This window comes from Schistocerca serialis, chromosome 3 (genome assembly GCF_023864345.2).
Source record: "Schistocerca serialis cubense isolate TAMUIC-IGC-003099 chromosome 3, iqSchSeri2.2, whole genome shotgun sequence".
NCBI lineage: Eukaryota > Metazoa > Arthropoda > Insecta > Orthoptera > Acrididae > Schistocerca > Schistocerca serialis.
Window position 1 is genome coordinate 229,130,152 of NC_064640.1, and position 26,952 is coordinate 229,157,103.

At 47.3% G+C, this 26,952-nt stretch overlaps 1 protein-coding gene across 6 annotated transcripts in view; it reads right to left on the bottom strand.

Annotated features, from left to right (window-relative positions):
* The window catches only part of LOC126469964 (glutaryl-CoA dehydrogenase, mitochondrial-like), a 925,249-nt gene that overhangs the window by 894,988 nt on the left and 3,309 nt on the right, over nt 1–26,952 (bottom strand). For all 6 annotated transcript variants that reach the window (XM_050097386.1, XM_050097389.1, XM_050097388.1 and 3 more), the window contains exon 2: nt 17,995–18,024. In XM_050097386.1, coding sequence (XP_049953343.1) covers nt 17,995–18,024 — 30 coding nt within the window. The remainder of the gene's footprint in view (nt 1–17,994; nt 18,025–26,952) is intronic.

Below are 26,952 nucleotides of genomic sequence, written 5' to 3' on the forward strand. Positions count from 1 at the left end.
CCACGCTGTCGCGGCATGCTACCAGTGTTAAAGACTGCGATGGAGCTCCGTATGCCACGGCAAACTGGCTGACACTGACGGCGGCGGTGCACAAATGCTGCGCAGCTAGCGCCATTCGACGGCCAACACCGCGGTTCCTGGTGTGTCCGCTGTGCCGTGCGTGTGATCATTGCTTGTACAGCCCTCTCGCAGTGTCCGGAGCAAGTATGGTGGGTCTGACACACCGGTGTCAATGTGTTCTTTTTTCCATTTCCAGGAGTGTATATAAGGCTATAGATGAAGTAATACCACCATTCCAGGCAGACTTCCGCAATAATCATAGCTGCTGCAAGCAAGTACTGGCTTTGACATCATACATAGAAGCTGGCTTCCAAAGAGGACTGAAAACATCAGTGGCATTCATGGACTTAACAGCTGCCTACGATACTGTTTGGCTGGATGGTCTCGTGCTGAAACTGAGGAAAGCGATCCCATGGCTTCGGCCCACAACTGTCCTGAAGAACATGCTCACCAATTGCAACTTTAAAGTGACAGGTGGAATGGACGTCAGTAACACTTTTAAGATCACGAATGGACTACCCCAGGGCTCAGTCTTAGCACCACTACTATTCAACCTCTACACCAGCGATACGCCTGACACAGTGAGCAAAAAATTCGGATATGCTGACGACCTGGCCATATCAGTTCAAAGAAAATCTCTCAAACAAGGGGCAAAGACTTTAACGGATGACCTTGAAGGTCTTAACAAATACTACAGAAGATGGTGTCTGCACCCAATCCCTTCTAAGGCAGAAGTCTGAACTTTTCACCTCAACAATAAAGGCGCCAATGAAAGGCTGACCACGTTATTTGACCAAAAGAGAGTGAAACACAACTTCCATCCTAAATATTTGGGTGTAACACTGGGCAGGGCCCTAAATTACAAAGAACTCCTTAAAAGTGTCAGTCAGAAGCTCAAAACATAGAATAATATTATTAGGAAACTGGCGTGTACTTCCTGGGGTGCAGATGCATCAACTCTACGAACAACAGCAACATCAATAGTCTACACCACTGCAAAATACTGTGCTGCTGTCTGACAGAGAAGTCACCATACCAAGATGATAGTTGTGTAGCTACACCATACCATGCATCTTATCGCTGTGACATTAAAATCTACCCCAATACAATGGCTCTCCGTCATCGCCAACATAGCGCTGCAAAAAGTAAGGTGGCAAAAAACATCTGTTAAGGAATGCGAAACAATGACACAAACAGATGACGAAAAATGCCTACCTATTCAAGACATCATTAGAAATTTACCAAATCACCGATTGAAGTCATGAAACCTGATATGCAATAACAGCAACATAAGAGGAGAGGAAAGCTTTAACCTTGCAGACACTTGGAAAAAGGAATAGGAGAACTCATTCAGTAATTGTTACCTTATAACTGACCCCTCAAAAGCACTAAAAGGGATCAACTTTGCTAGGAAAGAATGGTTTAACCTCAACTGTACCTGAAGTGGCTACACTAGATGCAAGGCCACGCTCTATAAACGGGGATTTGTAGATAACCCAAGCTGTGACTGTGGAGCACCTGAGCAACCTCTGGACCACATCACAAAAGTGTGCCCTGTTATAACCTTTAATTCACTAATAATTTGCGTGGATATACAAACGTAGAAACAATAGTGAGTTTCATGCTACCAACTCCGTACCTATCACTCAACTGCCGTGCCGTGACATGCGGCCGGCGCCGTTCATAGCTAGGTGGCGCTCCCGCGCTCAGCCGAGCTGCGGAGCGCCTCTATCGCTGTGTTCGCGTACTGACGTAGCGGCACTTTTAAATCTCGTGGCACTGTCACAACACTTTTCACCCCTTGAAAAAAAAAAAGACACTCATTTCCTTGGAGACACGGACAGTGCGGAGACATCCATGGCCTCTTGGGAGACCCCGAGAAGATCCCGCGGAGAAACACGAGAATATGGTCGAAAATGTCCAGGACGGAAGCTTGTACGTGGAACGTGCCTCCTGGACGAGATGATGGGTGAAAACTCCGGAGCAGCATCCATAGGTGTCGTGGACCTGGGGGTGTGCTCCAGCGAGATGGGTCCCGGAGAAGGCGGCGTCGCGACTGGGGCCGGTTCCGGCGTACTCGGAAGTGGCAGCGACGTTCGCGGCAGCAACACGCACGGGAGATCGGCAGCAGCGACAGGACTGGCTTCTCGGGCTGGTGGAGGCGAAAGAAGGGGCGGTGGCACCGGCATGGCCACCACTCGTGGGCGCATCTGGTCGTAATGGCGAACAACCATGCCGTCGTCCGTCCGTATTTCACAAAGCCGGCGGCCACGAAGAGCCTTGACCACCCCTGGACTCCATTTAGGGCGAGATCCATACCCTCGTGCCCACACGTCGGCGCCCACCGAGTATTTTCCCACACTAGGGGACACAGTACTAGGCCTTTTTTTTTTTGGTGGGGTTTAAGGGCGCTCAACTACTGACGTCATTAGTGCCCAGTCACTGTTGTTAGAGCACATGGAATCTAGTAAAACTCAAGGGGAGGGGGGGACATCAGAAAGACCTGACAAAGATGCAGATAAAATAAGTAAAAAGGTTAGATGTCTTTGGACAAGCCAGTCAAAGTTATAAAACGCAGAACACGAGCAGCTGCTCGAGCGTCATCAGCTAAAATATCCGGTAAAGTAGATGGCAGGGACAGGACAACACGAGATTGACTAAAGTGGGGACACGACAATAAAACATGGCGCACTGTTAATGCCTGACCACAAGGGCACTGCAGGGCTGGGTCACCGGAGAGCAGGTAGCGGTGGCTAAACCGGCAATGCCCAATCCGCAACCTAGTCAGAAGGACCTCCTCTCGCCGAGATGGTCACGAGGAGGTTGTCCAAGCAGTTGGGAGCGGTTCTACTGCCCGGAGCTTGTTTCCTTGGAGGGATGACCAAGCATCCCACCACAACGACACAAGCCTCTTACAAACATCCCCACGAACGTCAGATGACGAGACACAATGGGAGGCTGGCCAAGGCAGGAGGACTGCAGCCTTGGCTGCAGCATCCGCAGCCTCATTCCCAGGCACTCCTACATGTCCGGGAACCCACATAAAGCTGACAGGAGAACCATTATCAGCGAAAGAATGGAGGGACTGCTGTATCCGCTGAATCAAGGGATGGACCGGATAGGGAGCTCCAAGGCTCTGAAGAGCACTGAGTGAGTCAGAGCAGAGTACATACGATGAATGGCGGTGGCGGCGGGCATACTGAACGGCCTGATGGAGAACATTGGTCGAGGAGCCGGTATTTAAAGGTGGCGGCCCCGACGACAAAGGCACAGCCGACACCATCGTCAGTTTTGGAGCCATCGGTGTAAATAAAGGTGTGACCGGCAAGTCGAGCACGAAGTTCGACAAACCGTGAGCAATACACTGCAGCCGGAGTACCCTCCTTCGGGAGTGAGCTGAGGTCGAGATAAATATGAACCGGAGCCTGGAGCCAAGGTGGTGTCAGGCTCTCACCCTCTCTGAAGGTGGTAGGGACGGCAAAATCCAATTGTCGAAGCAGGCGACGGAAGCGGACTCCGGGGGGCAGCAGGGCAGACACATACAACCTGTACTGATGGTCGAGAGAATCGGCGAAGAAGGACTGGTAAGAGGGGTGGTCGGGCATAGACAACAGCTGGCAGGCATACCGACACAGCAGTACGTTGCGCCGGTAGGTCAATGGTAATTCAGCAGCTTCAGCATAAAGACTCTCGACAGGACTAGTGTAGAAGGCTCCAGTCGCAAGATGTAACCCCCGATGGTGGATGGAGTTGAGACGGCGTAAGAGGGATGGCCGAGCAGACGAGTAGACGAAGCTCCCATAATCCAGCTTCGATCGGACTATGGACCGATACAAGCGAAGCAGGACAGTGCGATCCGCTCCCCAAGATGAACCACTAAGAACTCTGAGGACATTAAGGGAACGTGTACAACGGGCCGCCAAATAAGAGACATGCGGAGACCAACACAGTTTCCTGTCCAACGTGAGCCCTAGAAACTTAGTTGTTTCCACGAATGGGAGAACAACGGGACCGAGATGTAAGGATGGCGGAAGGAACGCTTTATATCGCCAAAAGTTGATACAAACCGTCTTCTCTTCAGAGAACCAGAAGCCATTTGCCACGCTCCATGAGTATAGGCTGTCTAGACAACGCGGAAGGCAGCGCTCCAGGAGGCATGTTCTCTGGGCACTGCAGTAGATCGCGAAGTCATCGACAAAGAGAGAGCCTGAGACATTAGGTGGAATGCAATCCATAATTGGATTGATCGCGATGGCAAAAAGGGCTACGCTCAAGTCGGAGCCCTGAGGCACTCCGTTCTCCTGGAGGAAGACGCCGGACAATACGGAACCCACACGTACCCTAAACTTTCGATCCGTTAAAAAGGAATCAATAAAAAGGGGCAAGCGACCGCGTAGGCCCCACCTGTGCATAGTGCGGAGGATACCTCCTCGCCAACAGGTATCATAAGCCTTCTCCAAATCGAAGAACACGGCTACCGTTTGGCGCCTTTGCAAAAAGTTGTTCATGATGAATGTCGACAAGGTCACAAGGTGGTCAACAGCGGAGCGGCGGCGACAAAAGCCGCATTGGACATTGGTAAGTAGCCGTCGAGATTCAAGAATCCAAACTAACCGGGCATGAACCATGCGCTCCATCACCTTACAGACACAGCTTGTAAGAGAAATGGGGCGGTAACTAGAAGGAAGGTGTCTATCCTTCCCGGGTTTGGATATGGGAACAACGACGGCGTCACGCCAACGCATGGGGACCTGACCTTCGGTCCAGACGCGATTGTAGGTATGAAGAAGGAAGCTTTTGCCCGCCGGAGAAAGGTGTGCCAGCATCTGAACGTGAATGGCATCTGGCCCCGGAGCAGAGGACTGGGACAGTGCAAGCGCACATTCGAGTTCCCGCATAGTAAAGGGGGCATTATAAGTTTCCAGATTCAGCGAGTGGAAGGAAGGTCGCCGAGCCTCTTCTGCCTCTTTCCTGGGAAGGAAGGCAGGGTAGTAATGGGCGGAGCTTAAAACCTCCGCGAAAAACCGGCCGAAGGCGTTGGAGACAGCCACAGGATCAACGAGGACCTCATTACCTGAGGTCAGGCCACGTACCGAGGAGTGGGCCTTAATGCCCGACAGCCGGTGCAGGCCACTCCATACGACAGAAGAGGGAGTAAAACTGTTAAAGGAGCTGGTGAAAGAGGCCCAACAAGCTTTTTTGCTGTCTTTGATGACTCTACGGCATTGCGCTCTGAGTCGTTTGTACCCAATACAATTCGCCAACGTAGGATGGCAGCGAAAGGTGCGTAAAGCACGTCGTCGAGCACGGATAGCGTCTCTACAAGCCTCGTTCCACCAGGGGACGGAAACGCGACATTAAGAAGAGGTAGTACGAGGAATGGAACATTCGGCAGCATTGATGATAACAGACGTGAGGTATTCGACCTGACTGTCACAGCTGAGAAACTCTTGGTCCGGAATGGTCACCAGGGAGGAGTAAAGTCCCCAGTCAGCTTTCGGTATGTTCCAGCTCGAGGGACATGGGGATGTGGTGTGGTGCAGGAGACTAACGACACAGGGGAAGTGGTCGCTCGAATAGGTGTCAGAAAGGACATACCACTCGAACCGACGGGCAAGAGTGGTAGAACAGATCGAGAGGTCCAAGTGGGAGTAGGTATGAGTAGAGTCCGAGAGGAAAGTCGGGGCGCCAGTATTGAGGCAGACAAGATTGAGATGGTTGAAGACATCCGCCAAGAGTGAGCCTCTTTGACAGGATGGAGGAGAGCCCCAAAGGGTATGATGGGCATTGAAGTCGCCAAACAATAAAAACGGCGGGGGAAGCTGAACGATCAGGTGCATCATGTCAGCCCGACTAACAGCAGATGACGATGGAGTGTAGATGGCACAAACTGAAAAAGTAAAAGCAGAAAGAGTAATACGGACAGCTATTGCTTGGAGTGGGGTGGTCAATGGGATGGGATGGTAATAGACATCATCCCGAACGAGCAACATGACCCCACCATGAGCTAGGATACCGTCCACAGGGGTGAGGCCATACCGCTCCGAGGTATAGTGGGTAAAGGCAATACGGTCAGTCGGGCGCAACTTGGTTTCCTGGAGACCAAGGACGAGCGGACAGTGCAGGCGGAGGAGCAGTTGTAATTCCTCCCAATTAGATCGAATACCTCTTATGTTCCAATGTAACAAGGCCATTGCTAGTCAAAAAAGAGGGGGAACGAGACGGGGGAAGAGCTGGTCACCTCGACGGCCGCGGAAGGCCAGGTTTCGAGGGAACAACGCTACAACCGGCGGGAGGCGGATCCTGTTCCATCGAGTCATCGCCAGCTGCGGCCGCTGTCCCTGGTTGTGTAGGAGGGGCAGCATCATTTGCCGACGAGAGGCCAGCTGAGTGCCTGGCAGCAGAGTGTCCCGGCGAAACTGAGGACGGCCAGGAGCGGTGACTCGTGGATGGAGCGTCAGACGAAACGCGCTGGGGTGGAGAGGGGGATAGAGACTTCTTCTTGGAGGCCTTCTTGGAAGTCTGAGGAGGCACAGGGACAGTGGGCTGGACCCGAAGAAGGTCCTCACGCGCGGGGTCCGTTTTGGAATACCGGACCTCGGAAGCTGGGGTCCGGAACATTTCCCCGATGGACGCCTGAGAAGAGGATCGCTTCTCAGGCGGCGGGGGGGGAGGAGGAGGAGGAAGGGTGGCCACTGGGGCAGAGGGGGTGGGGGCCACGGGGGAGGAGGATTTGGAAGGGAGGGATTTGGGAGGCGGAGGCAGAGACCCCGGATGGGGGGAGGAGGCGGAGGGGGGACAGGATAGGTGTGAGGATACCGCGGAAGGAGTGGACACAACTGAGGCAAACGAAGTGGTCAACGACACGGGATGGAGGTGGTCATACTTCTTCCTGGCCTCAGAATAAGAGAGCCGATCCACTGTTTTGAGTTCTTGTACCTTCTTCTCCTTCTGATATGCGGGGCAGTCTGAGGATCTAGGCGAGTGGATGCCAGGACAATTAACGCACCGAGGTGGCGGGGTGCATGTATGTTCCTCACGAAGAGGAAGTCCACAATCGCCACAAAGGGGCTCAGCCTCACACCGTGACGACATGTGCCCAAAGCGCAAACACCGGAAACAGTGCATAGGAGGCGGGACGTAAGGTCGCACGTCGCACCGGTAGCACATCACCTTTACCTTCTCCGGGAGAACATCCCCCTCGAAGGCGAGGATAAAGGCCCCGGTGTCGATGCAACGGTCTTTGGGGCCGCGCTGGACTCGCTGGACGAAATGCACGCCTCGGCACTCCAGGTTGGCCCTGAGCTCCTCATCAGGTTGCAGCAGGAGATCCCGATGAAAAATAACCCCCTGCGTCCTATTTAGTGCCAGATGCGGGACAATGGACACTGGGATGTCCCCTAGGCGGTCGCACGCCTGGAGCGCCGCCGACTGTGTGGCGGAGGTGGTCTTCATAAGAACGGACAACGAACGCATCTTACTGAGAGCCTCGATTTCCCCGAAGATGTCCTCAATGTGCTGAACAAAGAACATGGGCTTGGAGGTGGCGAACGTCCCCCCATCGGTTCGAGAACAGACCAAATAGCGGGGGAAGTACTTCGCCCCAAGCCGGCGGGCCTGTCCCTCCTCCCAAGGAGTGGCCAAGGGGGAAAGGGCAGGAGAACCAGAACTAGAAACAGTACCTTTCCTTTTGAAAGACTCGGCCACAGAGCGACCTGATACGTGTTGACGTTTCATCTGCGAAACGTCCGCCCCGATACCAACCACTCCGACCAGGGGCTCTCCCCAGGGGCACCACCCAGCCTCAGCAAGTGCCACCTGGCAGGATGACCGTTGCCGGGAGTCCTGATGCCCCAAGGAGACGGGCATCTACTCCTTGGCCAACGTGGGGAGGGTGCAGCTCAGGTATCGGCAGTACGATCCCTATGTTGTCAGGGGGCTACAACCTAGAGGGTACATGACGACCCCACCACAACGGGCTGGCTACCGTGCTGGATTTCTGGTGCCATGGAAAATCCATCATGATCGTAGGTGCAGATGGGGACGCACTATGGGCGTAACTTGTACAACCCATCAGGCGTTTAGGCCCAATTTGAGGAATAGTGGGTATGGTTACAACGCCGGTACAATGCTGAGTGCCAAGGTCTTAGTGCACTGAGGACCAGTGGTACACCACGTAAGGCGTCCTTCCCCAAAAGGCTCGTACTTCTGTAGAATTTTGAAAAATGGAGGTCAAACCCCAAGGGGGACCATCACATGGAAGGCCGAAACGGTTGAAACTCCTTTTAGTTGCCTCTTACGACAGGCAGGAATACCTCGGGCCTATTCTTACCCCGGAACCGCAGGGGGGACAGTACTAGGCCTGACAGGGTGAAGCAGGTGCAGTAGAGTGCGCGGTTGGCGGCCATGCAAGAGTTCAGCAGGGCTGCGATCACCCAGAGGCGTGAAGCGATACGAACTCAGAAATTGCAACAGAGCGTCATCAGTAGAAAAATCAGTAAGGAATTTCTTCATCTGGCTTTTGAAAGTGCGGACAAGGCGCTCAACCTCCCCACTCAATTGGGGATGGAAGGGCGGTGCCGTAACATGATGAATCCCTTGTCCAGTACAAAAATCACGGAAGGCCTGCGAAGAGAACTGAGAGCCATTGTCCGTGACAAGCGTGGATGGCAGACCTTCTAGCGCAAAGATTTTGGACAAAGCCAGCGTTGTCGCCGCAGTGGTGGGCGACGGACATCGAACAACAAACGGGAACTTCGAGAAGGCGCCAATCAACAGTAGCCAGTAAGTGCCGAGGAAGGGGCCGGCAAAGTCAGCGTGCACCCGTTCCCATGGCTGCGCCGGATCAGGCCACGGAGAGGGCATTGTAAGGGGTGCAGCCAGTTGTTGAGCACACTGACCACATGCAACGACCATATACGTGATGTCCGAATCAATACCGGGCCAATAAACATGCCTGCGGGCCAGGGACTTAGTCCGAGAAATCCCCCAATGGCCTTCATGCAATAGTTTGAGAACATCTTTGCGAAGAGAAGCTGGCACAACGACCCGTGGAGATGCGCCATCCGTGGTCAGAAGAACAACACGCTCACGAACAGACAGACGAAGGCGCAAGGCATGGTAGTTGCGAAGGGCATCCGAAGCCCGGCCCTTGGTCCTGTCTGGCCAACCCCGTTGAACAAAACTGATCACCTGACGCAGGACCGGGTCCTGCGCAGTAGCCGACGCGACCTGCGAACCTGTAAGCGGAAAACCCTCGACCGCACGACGTTCTTCCTCATCAACGTGGAAACAGAGTAGTTCATCTCGATCGAAAACCGGGTCGGGGCCCATCGGCAACGCGACAACGCGTCAGCGTTGGCGTGCTGAGCCGTGGGGCGATAGTGAATCTCATAGTGAAAACGAGACAAGTATAAGGCCCAACATTGCAGGCGGTGAGCTGCCTTATCCGGAAGCGACGCCGAGGGGCTGAACAGAGAGACCAGCGGCTTGTGGTCGGTGATGAGGTGAAACTTAGAACCATACAAAAAAACGCTGAATTTTTTAGAGCATAAATGATAGCGAGCGCCTCCTTTTCGATTTGAGAGTAACACCGTTGGGCATCGTTGAGGGTCTTGGAAGCATAGGCGATGGGTCGTTCCAACCCATCCTCATACCGATGGGCGAGAACAGCCCCTAGGCCATACTGTGACGCGTCAGTCGCCAGAACCAAGTGCTGACCCAGACGGAATGTGGCAAGACAAGGCGCCGACTGCAAATGAGCCTTCAGGTGGACAAACGCCTGCCCACACTCGTCGGACCAACAGAAAGGAACGTTTTTGCATAACAGCTGATGCAGAGGATGAGCCACCGCCGTAGACAGCCGGGGTAGAGCGGTAATGGCCGCAACGTGCTGACGTAGAGGACGTATACCCTCACGGGACAAGTGGAAACCAAGATACACAATGGAGTGTTGGAAGAACTGTGACTTGTCCAGATTGCACTTCAACCCGGCCGAATGAAGAACCCGAAATAACGAACGCAAATTGCGAAGGTGCTCCTCAGTGGAGGCCCCCGTGACAACAATGTCATCCAGGTAGTTGATGCAGCCAGGAACAGCAGCCGTGAGCTGCTCCAAAAACCACTGAAAAATGGCCGGCGCGCTAGCGACACCAAATGGTAACCGCTGGTACTGATACAACCCACAAGGAGTGTTGATGACTAGAAATTCCTTGGAAGACGCATCCAACGGCAACTGATGGTACACCTCCGATAAGTCAAGTTTGGAAAAGAACTGGCCCCCAGCGGGCTTGGTAAATAACTCCTCTGGACGGGGAAGAGGATAAGTGTCAATGAGGCTCTGAGCGTTGACAGTGGCTTTAAAATCGCCACACAATCGCAGACTCCCGTTTGGTTTAGAAACCACCACAATTGGCGACGCCCATTCGCTGGAGGTAACAGGAAGGAGAATCCCTGAAGCTGTTAACCTGTCTATCTCAGCCTTGACAGGTGCACGCAACGCCATTGGAATAGGGCGTGCCCGGAAAAACTTAGGGCGAGCAGTAGGTTTAAGAGTAATGTGAGCTTCAAAATCCTTGGCACGACCCAGACCAGCAGAGAACACGGACGAGAATTCAGAACACAATCCATCCAGCTGTTGATACGGAATATCCTCAGATATGAGGTGCACATCATCATCAATGGAGAACCCAAACAACTGGAAAGCATCATAACCAAACAGATTTTCAGTGCCCGCATGATCCACCACATAAAACGTGAGGGGCCGAACAACAGACTTGTAGGCAGTGGAAGCATCAAACTGGCCAACGATAGGAATTTTCTGTTTATTATAAGTTCTCAGATTTCGCGTAACTGGAGACAAGGGAGGGGAGCCCAACTCCAAATACGTGCGAGAATTAATGAGAGTTACTGCAGAGCCAGTGTCCACTTGCATGCGAGTGTCTTTATCCAGAACACGAACAGTAACAAACAACTTATTTGTTTGAGAAAGCACACAGTTAACATCCATGTCCGATGCCTCGTCCTCATCGACAGGAACTTGAGGGGACTGACACACAGAAGCAATGTGGCCTTTTTTCCTACATGAATTACACGTGGCCTAACGTTTTGGACACGCGGCCCTGTCATGCTGTACGAAACAGCGTGGACAAGAAGGAAGTGCGGAACGAACCTGCTTCTGTGGCTGCTGTTTTCGCTGCGAGCGCGGCGGCCCAACGCGACGTTGTTGACGTGAGTGAACCGCCGCCACATTGTCGGTCCCCTGGGAAACAGGCAAACTGTCCGTGTCGAAAGTGGTCTGTATAGCGCCTACATCACACCACGCGTCTATTTGCGCACCAGCAGCGTGAGACACTTCAAAAGATTGAGCGATGCTTAGTACTTCCGACAACAACGGGTTTGGCAGTTGTAAGGCACGTTGCCAAACTTCTTTATCAGGAGCAAGCCGTAGAATAGGATCCCTAACCATTAAATCAGCATAAGACTCATGATGAGTGTCCGTGACAAACTGACATTTCCTACTCAGACCGTGTAGTTCCGCCGCCCAAGCCCGGTAAGATTGATGGGGCTGTTTACAACACCGGCAGAACGCCACGCGGGCGGCAACGACGTGGGTGTTTTTTCGGTAATAGTTAGACAATAAGTCACACATTTCTTGGAAGGACAGAGAGGCAGGTTCCCGCAGAGGGGCTAACTGAGATAGCAGCTGATAGATCCACGGGGAAATCCAAGATAGAAATAACGACTTACACATAGGAGCGTCGACAACGCCGAAAGCTAAGAAGTGTTGCCGCAAATGCTTCTCATAATCCTCCCAGTCTTCAGCGGCCTCGTCGTAAGGAGGGAACGGAGGCGGAGAAGAGGAAGCCAGACGATGAGTAAGCGACATCGACAACGCCTGAATAGCAGCCATTAGCTGTGTTTGTTGTTCAATGAGCGCTTGCAGAAGCTGTTCCATGTCTGCCCAGACACGAACGCACAATTCCCCAACGCAGGAAAAAAAATATCCCATCCTCGTTGCCAAAAAGTGTTATAACCTTTAATTCACTAATAATTTGCGTGGATATACAAACATAGAAACAATAGTGAGTTTCATGCTACCAACTCCGTATCTATCACTCAACTGCTGTGCCGCGACATGCGGCCGGCGCTGTTCATAGCTAGGTGGCGCTCCCGCGCTCAGCCGAGCTGCGGAGCGCCTCTATCGCCGTGTTCGCGTACTGACGTAGGGGCACTTTTAAATCTCGTGGCACTGTCACAACATGCCCTACCAGGAAATTCAGTGGATCAGAAGAGGACTTCATAGAAGCCCCACCTCGAGCTATGAAGTGGATCCAAGACCTGGACATCGATGTGTAACCAATAGCTTCTAGTCTCACATAATACATGTCATATTTCTGTGTATCATATCACATTGACCACTTGCATGTATAAGAAATATTTTATTCACTAGTTCATTATTTTAAATATATCTGTATGTATATTCCTTTGCATTGTAATGACAATTTTTGTGTATGTGCTGCCGGCAAGTCATTTGATAAATATTTAAATTGGTGTCTGTAATAAACGTGCATTCAGTGCTAAGTGTTGCCCTTCTTTGGCAGTCCTGCTTTTGAATTTGGACTCAATTCTGATTATGTGACAATACCGAGGAACCATGAACCACAGTCTTCATAGGCCACAATAGTTCCACTATTGAAATCTGACACATTCTGGAAGACATTTCTCCTTCTTATACATGTCCTAACAAAGTATTCTTACAAATAACAAACATGAAACTGTGATTTCCCAATGAGAAAACTGCTGTATAATTAATTTGCTACCTACTTTATGTGTTTGTGCCAATATGCTCATTATTTGTGTATTCAAGAAAGTAGTAAATTTCATGCCAATCTGTTGTTTGTCGCAGGCCATTTTCATGGTTTTGTAATTTTAATCGCCAGCTGATCAAAATAGCTTTCATGCATGCACCTTGTCATAACCAACTTGGACAGTGAGATGGCACTGCAAGCTGTGAGTGGCCACCACAATACAACTGGCAGAAAGAAGCCATGCTCTCAGGGCAATCATCGGATCACCTGGTGGAGTCCTGTGGCTGACCTGCCTGATATAAGCAGATGCTCCACTGGGTACCGCACTTCCCATTGGCGCTATATGATCTGCCTATTACGCCAGCCGCTGTGTGATGACAATTACCGCCTCACACCCAGACTACTCATGGACTATGTGATTATGTAATACTTCTTTACCACTTGTCTGTCCAGTGAATATGGAATAGAGTGTTAGTGAGTGTAAACCCCAACAGTGACAACTAGTATTTTCCGGACCTGTTGAGCTTCAATTACACTAAAATATGGACCCAAATTGCTACACCAGTGACTGGCACAACAACAGGTTCAGCGACAGTTGGACAGGCAATTAGTGGAGCAACAGCATCAGCAGTTGGTTTTACAACAACAGTTGTCAGCGTTGTCTGTCACGAGATGCCTCACCTGCAGCTGTTCCTCCGTTTCCTTCCTTTGTGGATGGCGTTGAGCTGTGGGACACATATTTACAGCACCTCAACCACCATTTTGTGGTGTAAATGATCGACACCAGTCGAAAGTGATAAGTTTATTTTTCTTCCATGTTCCTACCAAGCTGTGTTAGCTTTGCTCCACAAGTTGTCTCCTACAGCAAACCCTGATACTTTGTCATTTCCCAATATTTGCACTTTGTTGTCAGACCACTACGGAAGTCAGTCTTGAATGGCACGTGCAATATTGAGTCATTAAGCTTCACAGCCTTAATCGTCGTCATGTTTTCACCTGCTCAGGAAATGCTTGTCGAAGATTGTATGCTGATTCTATGATTAGGGAGCCTCTATTTCAATTTAAACTGGATATTTATAAGTGTGCACACAAACTATGCACCATGCAGATCCTTCCTTGGACGAAATTCTTAAAATCGCTATAGAGCTTTCTAACTGGAGTAGTGAGTGGACTGTACAGGGGAATCTCTTTTTACTACACTGGCTGTGACGGCCAGGCCAGCAGTACACATGTCGCAAGCATGCACCAGGAAAACTGGAGCACACCCTGGAATTCTGAGTAAACAACTTGTGCCTCACAGTCATTCTGAGTTGCACAATGACACATCAATTGTTCCCACTAATAGTTCCTTTTTGGAGGTTGTGTCTCCTTCCATGCCTGGCAGGCACATGGGGCAGTGCCATCTTCGCTCATGTCCTCAGTATTTCTACTGGCATTTGCACGTGTGCTGCCTACACCAGTTGGCTATCAGTTTTGCCATGTCATTCACGGTGACATTGCTTCCATGTGCCATGTCGTGCCTGCACAGTGGATTAGTGACGTGGCCACGCACACAGTATCATCTTTTCCAGCTGACTCCATTCACACCATTGGCACTGTCTTAGCCTGGCATCAGGGAAACCCTTCAAGCTCCTACTCATGCAGCATGTGATGGGTCAGGTGGTACCTTTCCAGGTAGATGCTGGCACATCTGTAACCATTTCAGAGTAAGGTCATGGCCTGTGGCTGTGGGTTTTCAACAGAAGTCTCATATAAAAATGTGTCCAGCATGCTTCCATTTTTGATGGTTTGTTTTGGCACAGCGGAAAACGTTTTTGGGTTAATGCCTTCAAGTAATCTGGGTTTTCCATTTCTGAGAATGTGTGTTTAGTCTCCCTGAATATTCTGTTTTAAGGTATTCAATATTTGATGACCTCATTTTCGAAACCGTTTGCTCCATGTTTGGGTCAGGCAGTATCAGTCGAGGTACACCTTCAACTGAAGCCATGTTCGGCCCCATGTTCTGCACTGATGCCCCCGATTCCTCACATTCTCCAGGACACAGTGAAGATGGAACTGGACAGGTTGATCACCCTTGATGTGGCTGTCAAAGTTTCTTCCAGTCAGTGGGCTTCACCCCCCTTCATTGTCAAAAAACCAGATGACTGTCTCAGTCTGTGTGGTGATTTTAAGGCTATGGACAACTAGACGATAGTAGATTTTTTTCCAATTCCATGTCCAGAGGATCTGTTCTCCAAACTACAGAACAGAGACTGTAACAAAAAGACTGATCTGTCAGGCACACATTTACGGCTGCTGTTACACACAGATTCCTGTGACCTTTGACTTGTACAGATATAACTGGCCTCCATTTGAAATCACTAGTGCCCAAGCTCTTTTTCAGTGCTATTTGGAACAACTGATTCAGAGCATTCCCCCATGTGGCAGTTATTTAGATGACACCAATGTGACAGGCACCAAGCACCTCCAGAATTTGCACTACTCATTTTCTCACTTATAGTCCAAAGGCCTGAAATGTAACCTCAGTAAGTGTAAGCTTTTCCAGCCCTCAGTGGAGTACTTTGGCTTCCTACTCTGCAAACAAAACATCTGTATGACCAGAGACCATGTGCAGCCATCGATAACATGCCCCACCCCCAACTCTGGAAGAACTACACTGCTTTCTGGGGAAGATTTGCTATTATGGTTGCTCACTTTATGTGGTCACCTGTGTGCGAGGCAGCATTTCTTGCACTAAAACAGGCTCTGCAATTTGCACCATGCCTCATCCCGTACTCATCGGGAAAGCCCTTCTCTTTGACACTGATGCCCCACAGCATAGACTTGGCATGGTGCTCTCACGCCCAGACCCCAATGGCTCTGAACATCCCACTGCTTTCCTTTTTAAATCTCTAAGCCAAGCTAAGCGCAACTTCTTATGGATATTGTCTACACAGTGAAATGTTGATAACTGTCTGTACAGTGTGAAGTTTCAATTTATCATGGACCACAAGCTATTATTCAGGTTGTTTGGTACTCAGTCGAAACTCCTGGACAAACTTGCACAAAGGCTTAAGTAATGGGCAATGTTTCCACCCACATACATGTACAACTTTCTCGACAAACCTTCTGGTTGCCATGCAAATACCAAGGGTCTGCCTCATTTGCCGGATGGCCCGGACCCCGAGTTTGACATTCAGGAAGCCATTGTTCATTATTTTTCAACTAGACTTTGTTGACCTTTCAGGAGTTCCCCTCAATGTGCGGCTCAGACATGGGTGGACCCAACACTCTGTTGTCTAGTGGAACTGGCATGGTTGACCTGAAAGATTGCCCAATGACACCCATGGCATGCTGGAGACATACTTCGCCCTCCATCCTAGCTCTCCTTCTGTAATGGTGTTCTCCTCCTCCAGACAGAACAAGACTGGTCTCTAAAGTCATTATTCGGCCAGCCCTGCACTCAAAGGTCCTGGATCTCCTACGTCCCAGTCACTGGGCTGTTTCCTGTATGAAGTAGCTGGCCCTTTGGCATGCCTAGTGGATGGCCACCGAAACCAATATCAGTTTGATCCTGTACCACGTATGCCTGCAAGCAGCTAGCTCACTTCCCCCCCCCCCCCCACCCCCCCTCCCTTTTTCAAGGTTTTTCTGCCCTGGCTCCGCTCTTGGGATTGTCTTCACATTGACTTTGCCAGCTCTTTTATGATGGATGTGGCCCATTGTGCTCAACTCATTCTCCAAGTTTCCTTGTATCCAACACTCCCCTCTACTACGTCAGCAAATGTCATTCGGGCCCCGTTTCACATCTTCGCAACTGAGAGTCTCCTATCAACCACTGATCCAGACAACGGTCCCCAGTTTGCCTCTACATAGTTCACTGTTTTTGTGAGCACCAAGGGATCACACACTTGCTCACTGCCCCATTCAACCTGCAATCCAACAGTGAGATGGAACAGAGGGTACAGGTTTCAAGGAGAAGATGTCGGCCATGGTACACTTTGCTTCTACAGATGAGGCCCTAAGAACCCTGCTAAGTTATTGCATAGTCAGCTGCTGTGGACTCTCCTTACACTGCTGTCTCCTCTAGGATCTTGGCTCCCGTGCCTCACGCCTGTCGCCGGTTCCAGCTTGGCATCTCGGTTTGGGCGTGATTGTTCGCTGTTCATTCTGGGTTCCTTCTCTGGCAGTGCCAACAGAATCAACTACGCTCCATATTGCCACAGTTGGCGTCTTCAGCCATGGACGTCATGTCGCCTCACCCTCTCCTGACTCTTCTTCATCCACCAGGTCTGCCTTGCACCAGCTAGCCCCTCAGTGCCCAAGCGCTCATAGACTGCACTCAGGCACTACAGTCTGTCTCCGTTCCAGTTCCAGCAGAGGTGGGTCTATCTCCGCTGGCTGCTCCATGCACTACCACTGCTATTGACAGTCCTGGGATTGTCAACATAGACATGCAGCCTACCTCGGACTCAGCCCCACAAGGGGCCCTCACACCCCCGTACCAATAATTGCCCTGCCACCAACTTATCACAGTTGGCACTGAAGGGGCTGCTTCTGCCACTGTGTCCTATGTGCCACCTTTGGGATGGGGGGAGAGGGTGATGTAACCGACTCGGACAGTGAGATGTAGTTATCAGAACTGTCTGAAATCAATCCATACTTGATGCCTGCCGCCTGCATTGCCGATGCTGCTGTGAGCGGTTGCCACAAGATGAACACTGGAAAGAAGCCTTGAGGCAACTGTTGCATCACCTGGCAGGATCCAGTGGCTGACCTGCTTGGCATAAGCGGGCGCTCTGCCAGGAATGCCAGTTCCCACTGTTGCTATGTAAGATATGCATTTTATGCCAGTCGTCTTGTGGTGACAACTACTGCCTCATAACCGGACTACTCTTGGACTGTGTGATTCTGTACTTCTTACTCACCATGTGTCTATCGAGTGAATACAGAATAAAGAGTGTTTGCAAGTGTAAACCTTAACACAGCCGTAACAATTTCATCTCCTTCATCTAGATACCAGATGGATAATTTATTTTTGAATATATATGAATATGAAATCTACAAGACCTGTATGTGGGGGTACATTGAGGAAATTGGAGAACTGTTACACTGTGAGAAGCAAATATTATAAGTTTGTCATTACCTTTAGTTTGGCTTCGTTCAGATGAGAGGACTGATGATACAGAATAAATTTTGTCTTAAGGAAAAATAAAGTCATATAAAATAAATAATATCACACTAGATACATTTAACGTTAGAAAATCAGTTCTTGGGAAATGCTTACCGGACATCATTTACATTCTCTTTTATAACAGCACCTACTAAAACAAAACAAATTTCATAGACATAACATACGAGTTCTATTTTCCATAACCTAGTATGTTTGAATAATACTCTACAGGACTGTTCCCTGACAGATGCTGAAAAAAGTGTCGCAGAAGAAAGCAATATGTGCAGCACATCATTTTAAACTTATATAATTATATAAGGTCAAAAAATCAACTGAAATTTCTATCATTAACCCACACAAAACCTGGATAAATTCTGTCATGTGATGCATGTGATTAAAGCTGTTATTTGTAACTTTAAACATAAAATTAAAAAGAAGGTTTTAAGTGTAGCCCAAACACATGACAAAATGAATCATTCATTGTATGGCATTTTTATTGAGTATTAACAGCCTTCCAAGAGTGAAGATGAAGGTTTGACAGGAAACACAAACCAATTATCCCGATTTTTCAAGTTTAAGAAACTGCTACAGTACTTCCTCACATGGAACAGGTAATGTGTCGGGCATGTTATATGAAATATTGCAACACAGTACCAAATTACCAAAGCCTGCCTTCTTTGGAATTAGAATTATTACATTCTTCTTGAGGTCTGTGGGTATTTTACCTGTCCCATCTATCTTGTATACCAGGTCGTTCAAATGGCTCTGAGCACTATGGGACTTAACTTCTGAGGTCATCAGTCCCCTAGAACTTAGAACTACTTAAACCTAACTAACCTAAGGACATCACACACAGCCACACCTGAGGCAGGATTTGAACCTGCGACCATAGCGGTCACGCGGTTCCAGACTGTAGCGCCTAGAACTGCTCGGCCACTCCGGCTGGCCTATACCAGGTGGAATAATTTCCCAAGGGCCTCAATAGTTACGAGCATATGTTGTCTATTCCGGGGACCACATTTCCTCTTAGATCTTTCGGAGCTCTGTCAAATTCTTCTTGTAGTATCACATCTCCCATCTCATCTTCATCTACTTCCTGTTCTCTTTTCTTTCTCTTTCTCTTGTTCTCAAGACTTGTTTCCCTTATATAGACCCTCTATATATTCCATCCACCTTTCCCTTATTTGCTTCGACTGGCTTGCCTCCTGAGCTCAAAATTCATAAACCTGCTTTTCTTTTCTCCAAAGGTCTCTCTTAATTTTTCCATAAGTAACATCAATTTTTCCTTTAGTCAAGTATGTTTCTGCAGCCTTATATTTGTCCTCTAGCCATTCTTGTTTAGTCATTTTGCATTTCCTGTCAATCTCATTTTTTAGATGCCTGCACTTCCTCCTTTTGCCCAATTCATTTGTTGAATTTTTATATTTTCTCCTTTTGTCAGTTAAATTCAATATCTCCCAAGTTATCCAAGAATTTCTACTAGGCCTTGTCTTTTTACCAATGCAATCCTGTGCTGCCTTCACTATTTGATCTCTCAAAGCTACCCATCTGTTTTCCACTATATTCCTTTCCCCTATTTCAGTACAATAATGTTAAATGCTCCCTCTGACACTTTCAACAGGCTCCGATTCCTTAAATTTATCCAGGCCTCATCTTCTTCATTTTCTACCTTTTTTATATTTCTTCAGATTTAGTCTGCAGTTCACGACCAATAAACTATAGTCACAGACTCTAGCTGCTCCTGGAAATGTCTTACAGTTTAAAATCTCATTTCGAAATCTCTCTCTCTTACCATCATAAAAATCACTCTGAAACCTTTCTGTGTTTCCAACTCTCTTCCACATACACAATCCGCTTATATCATTCTTAAACCAAGTGTTGACAATGATAAATTATTCTCTGTGCAAAATTCTACCAGATAGTTTCCTTTTTAATTCCTTTACCCTAGTCCCTATTTTCCAACTATTTTTCTTTCTCTTCCTTTTCTACTATCTAATCACCCACCACAATTAAATTTTCTCCTCCTTTAATTTTACCTCATCATACATTCCTTCAGTATCTTTATCATCCATGGAACTTGTTGGCATAGAAAGTTGCACTACTGTGTCACCTGTTGGCTTCATGTCTATCCGGGCTACAACAACACATTCACTATGCTGCTCATAGTAGAGTATCCATGTTACTATTATCTTACTCTTTATTAGTCCTACTACTGCACTACCCCTCTCTAATTTTGTTGCTAAGCCTGGACTGACCTGACCAAAAATCCTGTTCTTCCTGCCATCACACTTCACTAATTTCCACCCTATGTGACTTCCATCTACCCATTTCTCTTTTTAAATTCTCTAACATGTGGTTAAGGAACCTAACATTCAACACTCCAGTACATAGATAGCCAGTGTTGATTTTGCTAATGACGACATCCTCCCAAGTCATCCCCACATGAATATCCGAATAGGGTTCTATTTTACCATCCGAATATTTCGCCAAACAGGATGCCATCATCATTAAACCATATCTTAGTGCTGCATACCCTTGGGGGGAAAAAAGAAATAGCTGTAATTTGCCCTTGTTTTCAGCCATTTGCAGTACTAGTGCAGCGTTGGTCACGTCAGCTAAAGTTACAATGTCAGATCAGTGAATCATCCAGACCCAAGGTGATAGCTAGAAGCTACATAAGAACTATGCATGTTAGCAGCGCTGGTTTAAGGACCAAGTGACCCAAGCCGCTGCATAGGGTGTCAAGCTGAAATGGGTGCCAGAGGCACCTCAACTGTAAGATATCTACAAAGGACATATCGCAATTAGTGGCAGCCACTTGGGTACTAAGCTACGAAGTTAAGGGCACACAGGTGCAAGATTTGAACATAATGGGTATCACAATTAGTAGCAAAAACTGACATGATTGAAAGCATAGAGGCAAAAGGTGGGAGGGTGCAGGAACCAAACAGCAAGTCACTTGTGTGGAAAAATGTTCTTGAACGGGCCCTACATGTTAGCCAGAAATCGCTGAAAAATTCAAGTCACGGGCTGAGGCAAGAGCCTGAAGTAGTTCCCTGTCAGTGAAGGGTTCATATATAGTATTTAGCTTGGTAGGGAGTGAAACATAAAGAATATTTCTTCCACTTGTAGCTTCTGCAGTAAAAAGATAGCCAGATAGTAAGGCAACACTGATGCTGTCACAAAGTGGGCTGCAAGGTATACTGTGAGAACTGATGAATCGCTAGAGAGACCACCCTGTAGGGCAAGACCTGGAACAGCCGTTCAATGCTGGCGAGCTTCATCTGTGGAGGATGTTGTTTGAATCATTGCAGGGTTCATCAGTAGTCCTGAATTGCTATTGCAATGCCTTTGGTCCCCCACTCCACCTGCCGACGGTAGGGGCTGGGGGGACACTTTTAGAAAGGGAAGCAGCATGTCCAGCGGTGTGGTTGATCACTCCAAGACACCTTGCACAACCTCATCAATACAATCTGACAGACAGGCAGTGGATATAACACCAGAGGCATATAAAGGCTGGTTGGCTCTGCAAAGTGCCCAATGTAATAGTTGGTCTGTCAGCCAGCGGCAAGGAAATGACAGATCACCGAAAGTGGTCATTGTCACAAAGGTTGTCCTGCAGTCACCAAAGAAGAAAAGTCACAACATTAAGAAAAGAAATCATTAGATCGATAGCTAAAATGGTGTCACGAGCAGCACTGAAGTGGGTAGGAGAACCATCACTGAGGAGGCACAGACCATGGTCTGTAAGAAGCTGGTCAATTTGAAGGCCCTACCAGATGAAGTGGCCCACAGGGGGGTCATGTGCATTGTTGTATTAATGCAGTCAATTCAACATATGAAAGCGGCCTACCTGGAGGTATGTAAACATTGCAAATGGTAATTGCTGAGGTTGTTTGACCTTGCACCACCATTGCCTCCAGCGAGGTACAAAGGGGTAGCCATTCACCAACAACATCAGAATAAGTCAAAGTACAGACCCCTCCAGATGACCTCTTGGTACCAACATGGTTCTGACAGAACACACAATAACCACAGGGCATAGGAGAATGGTCACCAGGGAAATACGTTTCTTGAAGAGAAGAGGAAATAAAGTGTTGCAGTTCTGGCAGGTGACAGTAGTACCCATAAAAACTCCACTGACTGATCATGTGACTGGTGGCCAGGTTACACATGAAGTGGCCAGGAGGGCCAGTCATGCTGCAGTGTCACTGCCTGTCACCAGTGGGATGGAATCACATCCATAAGCCCCGGCTCAGAATTGGACTGTGTGGGGGGATTTGGCATCTCCAGAGGGACCAAAGGAGCCTTACCCTGATTCTTATTTTTCTTTTCCTCTGTAACCTTCGGTGGGCAAGCTTCATTCAAGGGACTATCCACATTGACAACAGAGAGAGAGGAAGAGTGAACAGCCCTGGGATCCACAGTATCCTTGTTTGGCATCAGGGCTCAGGTCAGGGGGTTGCTGAGGAGAGGGATCCCATGAGGGAGTCCTGTCACTGGTAAATGCCCAAGAACAAGAATGCTTCTCTGCCAAGTGTGGAAGTGGTTCCTAAAGAAGGTAATGTGGCAACCATGGGAAAGAAGAGTGGCGGGAGATCTGGTTTGGTGAAGGCTGAGATGGGGTATAGTCCTGGTATTAGTATAACTGATCATCATAGCCGCAGTATGTAGACAGGCATATTTTTTCTGTGCCTCAGTATATGACAGATGGTCAATATATTTGTATTCTTGGATCTTCTATTCTTTCTTGAAAACTGGGCAAACTAGCAAACTTAAAAGGTGATTTTCTGTGCAGCTGACACACAAAGGTGAATGTTCACAGAGACTATCTTTGTGGAGTGATTGGCCACAGTTGCCACATTATGGGTCTGCTGTACAACAGGATTATGTATACCAGACGATAACCATCTGAAGCATCCCACAGGTGGTGGGCCAAACAGTTACACATCACACCTGTACATCATGATCTTAACCTCCTCTTGTAGGGCATTCCCTTCAAAGGCTTCAAGGCATCTGTATTTGTAAGATTATCCTTGAGTCCTTTTTTTAACATGTCTGGTAAGATGTACACCTCGACACTCGACATTAGTCCAGTGTTCCTCATCTGTCTGGATTGTAAAATCTCTGTGAAAAATGATTCCTTGGACCATGTTCAATGTTTTGTATGCAGCAGTAGCCACACATGCCACCTATACAATCACATGCCTGAAGAGCTGTAGATTAGGCAGCAGAGGAAGTTTTAATTAATAACGAACTATTCCACATTTTCCCCAGAGACTCAACTTCCCCAAATTTGTCTTGCATTTCTGACAAAAAATAATTCTTTCATCGCAGTAAAAGTACCCCATCAGTCTGTATACAGGCAAAACATCATGAGGTCATATCTCTCTGCATTATAATAATCTTTCCCACCTGAAGAGACTGCTGGGGCCTTTGGGCCACGAGCATAAGAAAGTTTAGTTTCCTTCATGTGTGAATCTTCTGTCTTGGTACCACCCACCCCAACTGGGGGCTCACCTCACATGTGTCACACAGCCACAGCAATGGTCACCTGGCCAATAGACTGTTGCCCAGAGTCCCCACGCCACAGCCATGATGGACACAAACTCCTTGGTTTGCATCAGGAGTTCCCAGCAAAGGCATCAACAGTGTGATCCCTCCATGGTCAAGTGGCTACCACCATGCAGGTACTTGACAACTCCCCAAAACAGAATGTCTCCCCCCACAACAGAATGGCTACCATGCTGGGTTTTGGGTGCAGTACCTTTGCAAGAAAGGAAGGGTTCAAAGAGAGAATGACACAACAGGTGGAATATATGCTGTGCTGAGCAACCTTGCCTGCATAATTTGCACCACACTTCTGTAAAATTTGGAAAAGAATTAGCAAGTCAAACCCAGAAAGGGGACCATATAGGTAAGAATGAAAAGTTATAGAATGCGATAAGGGAACAAAACGAGTATTGTATCCAAAATCACAAACCAGATTCTACCACAATTGGTACCAAGAAGACCATCCAATGGAAAGGCAGAGAGGAAAGAAGAATATAGAAGGACACCCTTGCAGCGCAGAAAGGGAAGTAGGTCTGTAGGGGCGGGGCCCCGTGGGGCAAAGCAAGCACTCACAAAAGAGATGTGAGCCCCGTGAGGAGACAGGAAGCTCAACAACAAATTTAAAATTCACAGATGAAAGTTTCCCAGTGGGAAAGGAAGGAATGGAGATTAATAAGAGTTTAACGTCCCATTGGCAGTGCAGTCATTAGAGATGCAGCACAGGCTCAGATTATGAAATGATGGGGAAAGAGATCAGCCATTTCCTTATCAAAGAAACCATCCCCGCATTTGCCTGGAATGACTTAGGGAAATCACAGAAAACCTAAATCTGTATGGTTGGACAGGGTTTTGAGCCATCAGCTTCCCAAATGTGAGTTCAGTGAGCTAGCCACTGTGCCACTTCGCTCGGTGTTTCCCAGTTGGGATCTGTGGACAGGTAGATTGAATCCATTGGTATTGATTTGTAATGTGATGATGATGTGGCATGTTACGTCCTATATGTATAAACAGACAGAGAAGAGAATACTGACAACATTTATTTTGCTTCTACATTATATTTTGGAATGTAGGTAATGGTGACAGACTACTCTCAAGTGCAGCCCAAAATCTAAGTTATGTTGGAAAGTAAACGTTTGCGGGTGAATTGGCAAAGATGACTAATGTGAATACAGAATTCTAATTGTGGTGACATGTTGATCTGTAGCAGAGCCTGATGTTAAGGTTAGGTTGAAAGATGACAGTTTGCTTGCAGGCTGGCAAATCCAACAAATGCAGTCTCATGACAATAATAATAATAATAATTTTTTTGTGCTACATATTTTACATAAACTGGATTTTGATGAGTGGTTTATGGCTCATATTTTGATGATATCATGGGTCACAGGAGGCAAGTGACAGTGGCAGAATTGCTTACAGAATACTGACACCATGAGAAACATATTTTACATCATCAACTCAGAACCACAGACATCCAGGTTTTAAGACATCTAGGTTCTGATCAAAACAAAAGATTTCCGATTCAAAATTTCAGCTTTATTTTCAACTTTTGCATATTTCAAAACTACTCCTTTTTCCATATTAGCTTTACATGAAAATGATAGTTGAAAAAAAACATTGATACTTAGCTTTTCAATCCCTGTGATTAACTGTGAACAACTATCTAGTTTTTCTGTTTCTGTATGAGATTGTTTCTTTAGGATTTTTCTGTATTTTATGATTCATGCACTTATAAAAACCAACATTCTGAGCTGGATAGAAATGAAGAGTGGCGATGAAAATGTAAAAGAAGAGAATTTGTAGTTTGAGCTGGAAATTGTGTTTCTGGTGCAGGGCATTTAAAGCTAATTCCTTAACACAGTGGCTTCAGTATATTTAAATGGTGCTTCTATGTACATTCTTTAGTAAAGCATATCTGTATGATTTTTATACACTTGGCAATGTCTTCACGATTTGGGTTTTGTTGATGCTTATTATGAGTGCTTATCTGTATGTTTACAGTCATTTTAAGAATAAAAGAAATATTTTTTCTGTGTTTTACTGTATCAATGGTGAACCTCTAAACAAGTAACAGTTTTTTAACTGTGTAAACATGATTTATCTAATTTCATTATACAGTATATGCCATGAACAAAATAAACATGCAAATCTGACTGTAACCTAAAAAAATATATCTTTCTCTGACTCCAGTAATCACAGACATTCCTGTATTGCTGCTTGTTAGCTAGTAATCTACCCTGTCTCTCTTGGTTAGTACTTCGCCATTTCTCAACTGTGGCAAAAGATATAGCATAGATATGCAACATTGTTGTTATCAACACCAACCAACTCAGCTCTTTCAATACACAACTGACTGCAGTGTTTACTAAAGGCCAGTTATAGCATTATCATACATTCACAAAACTCACTCTATGTATATTGTTGCTACACCTATTCCAGCCAGTTAATCTTAAATGCTGTAATCCAAATCATACAAAAGATTCCCAGGTTCTTTGTGACCTGTCTAACTTTGATACTAGCTTTCACAGCATTTGTGACCTGATATTCTCCAAACAACTTATCTTGCATCAGCCGTCTTACACCCCACCCATAACTGCTCACCTAGTGCAAGACTCTTATTACCTTATCTTGCTTCCAAAGCATCAGTGTCATTCCTATAAATCTGCTGCATCCTACATTGCTATCAAGGTGGCTGATATTAATTCCCTTCTACTTCATGTAACAGGAGAAGCTTTTTCCTAACAGAAGTTTCAAATGTGAATTTTGCATTTTTCTATCAGTTTTTACTTGCTGCCCTTTGTCAGTTTACACCATATCTTTTCCACTCAACCTATCTAATTCAAAATACTCAATTTCTAATTCTGCCTTAAGGATATAAAGATTTCTTCCCTGTCTCATAATAATCCTGTCACACCTCCATAACCTCCTGATCCGTGGGAGAACCTTACCAAACACTCTACTAGCCTCGCCCCTCGCCACGCTAGTCACCAGAGTGAAAAGTGACTCACAGTCTTAGTGTATTATTGCCAAACTGAATCATTTATGGTAACATCCACATTTACCACACAAGATGCTAATTTTACAGTAAGGGAAAATGGTAATGGCCCATTAAACTGCCCAACAGCTAGCAATGCTTATTGATAAGTGCTGCCATTTAAGTTATGATATATTTTTAAAGTTACCTGTCAACATTTGCAACTTACATTTTTATTATTATAACTGAACTAATTGTAGAAAGGTAGGAAATTCAGGGGAGGACATCTGGATAAATTTAAAGAACCAAAGGTTCTTGAGAGTTTCAGAGAGTGCATGAGGCAATGTCTGACTGAAGCAGGGAAAAAGAATATAACAGAAGACAAATAAGAATCTTTTAGAGTTGAA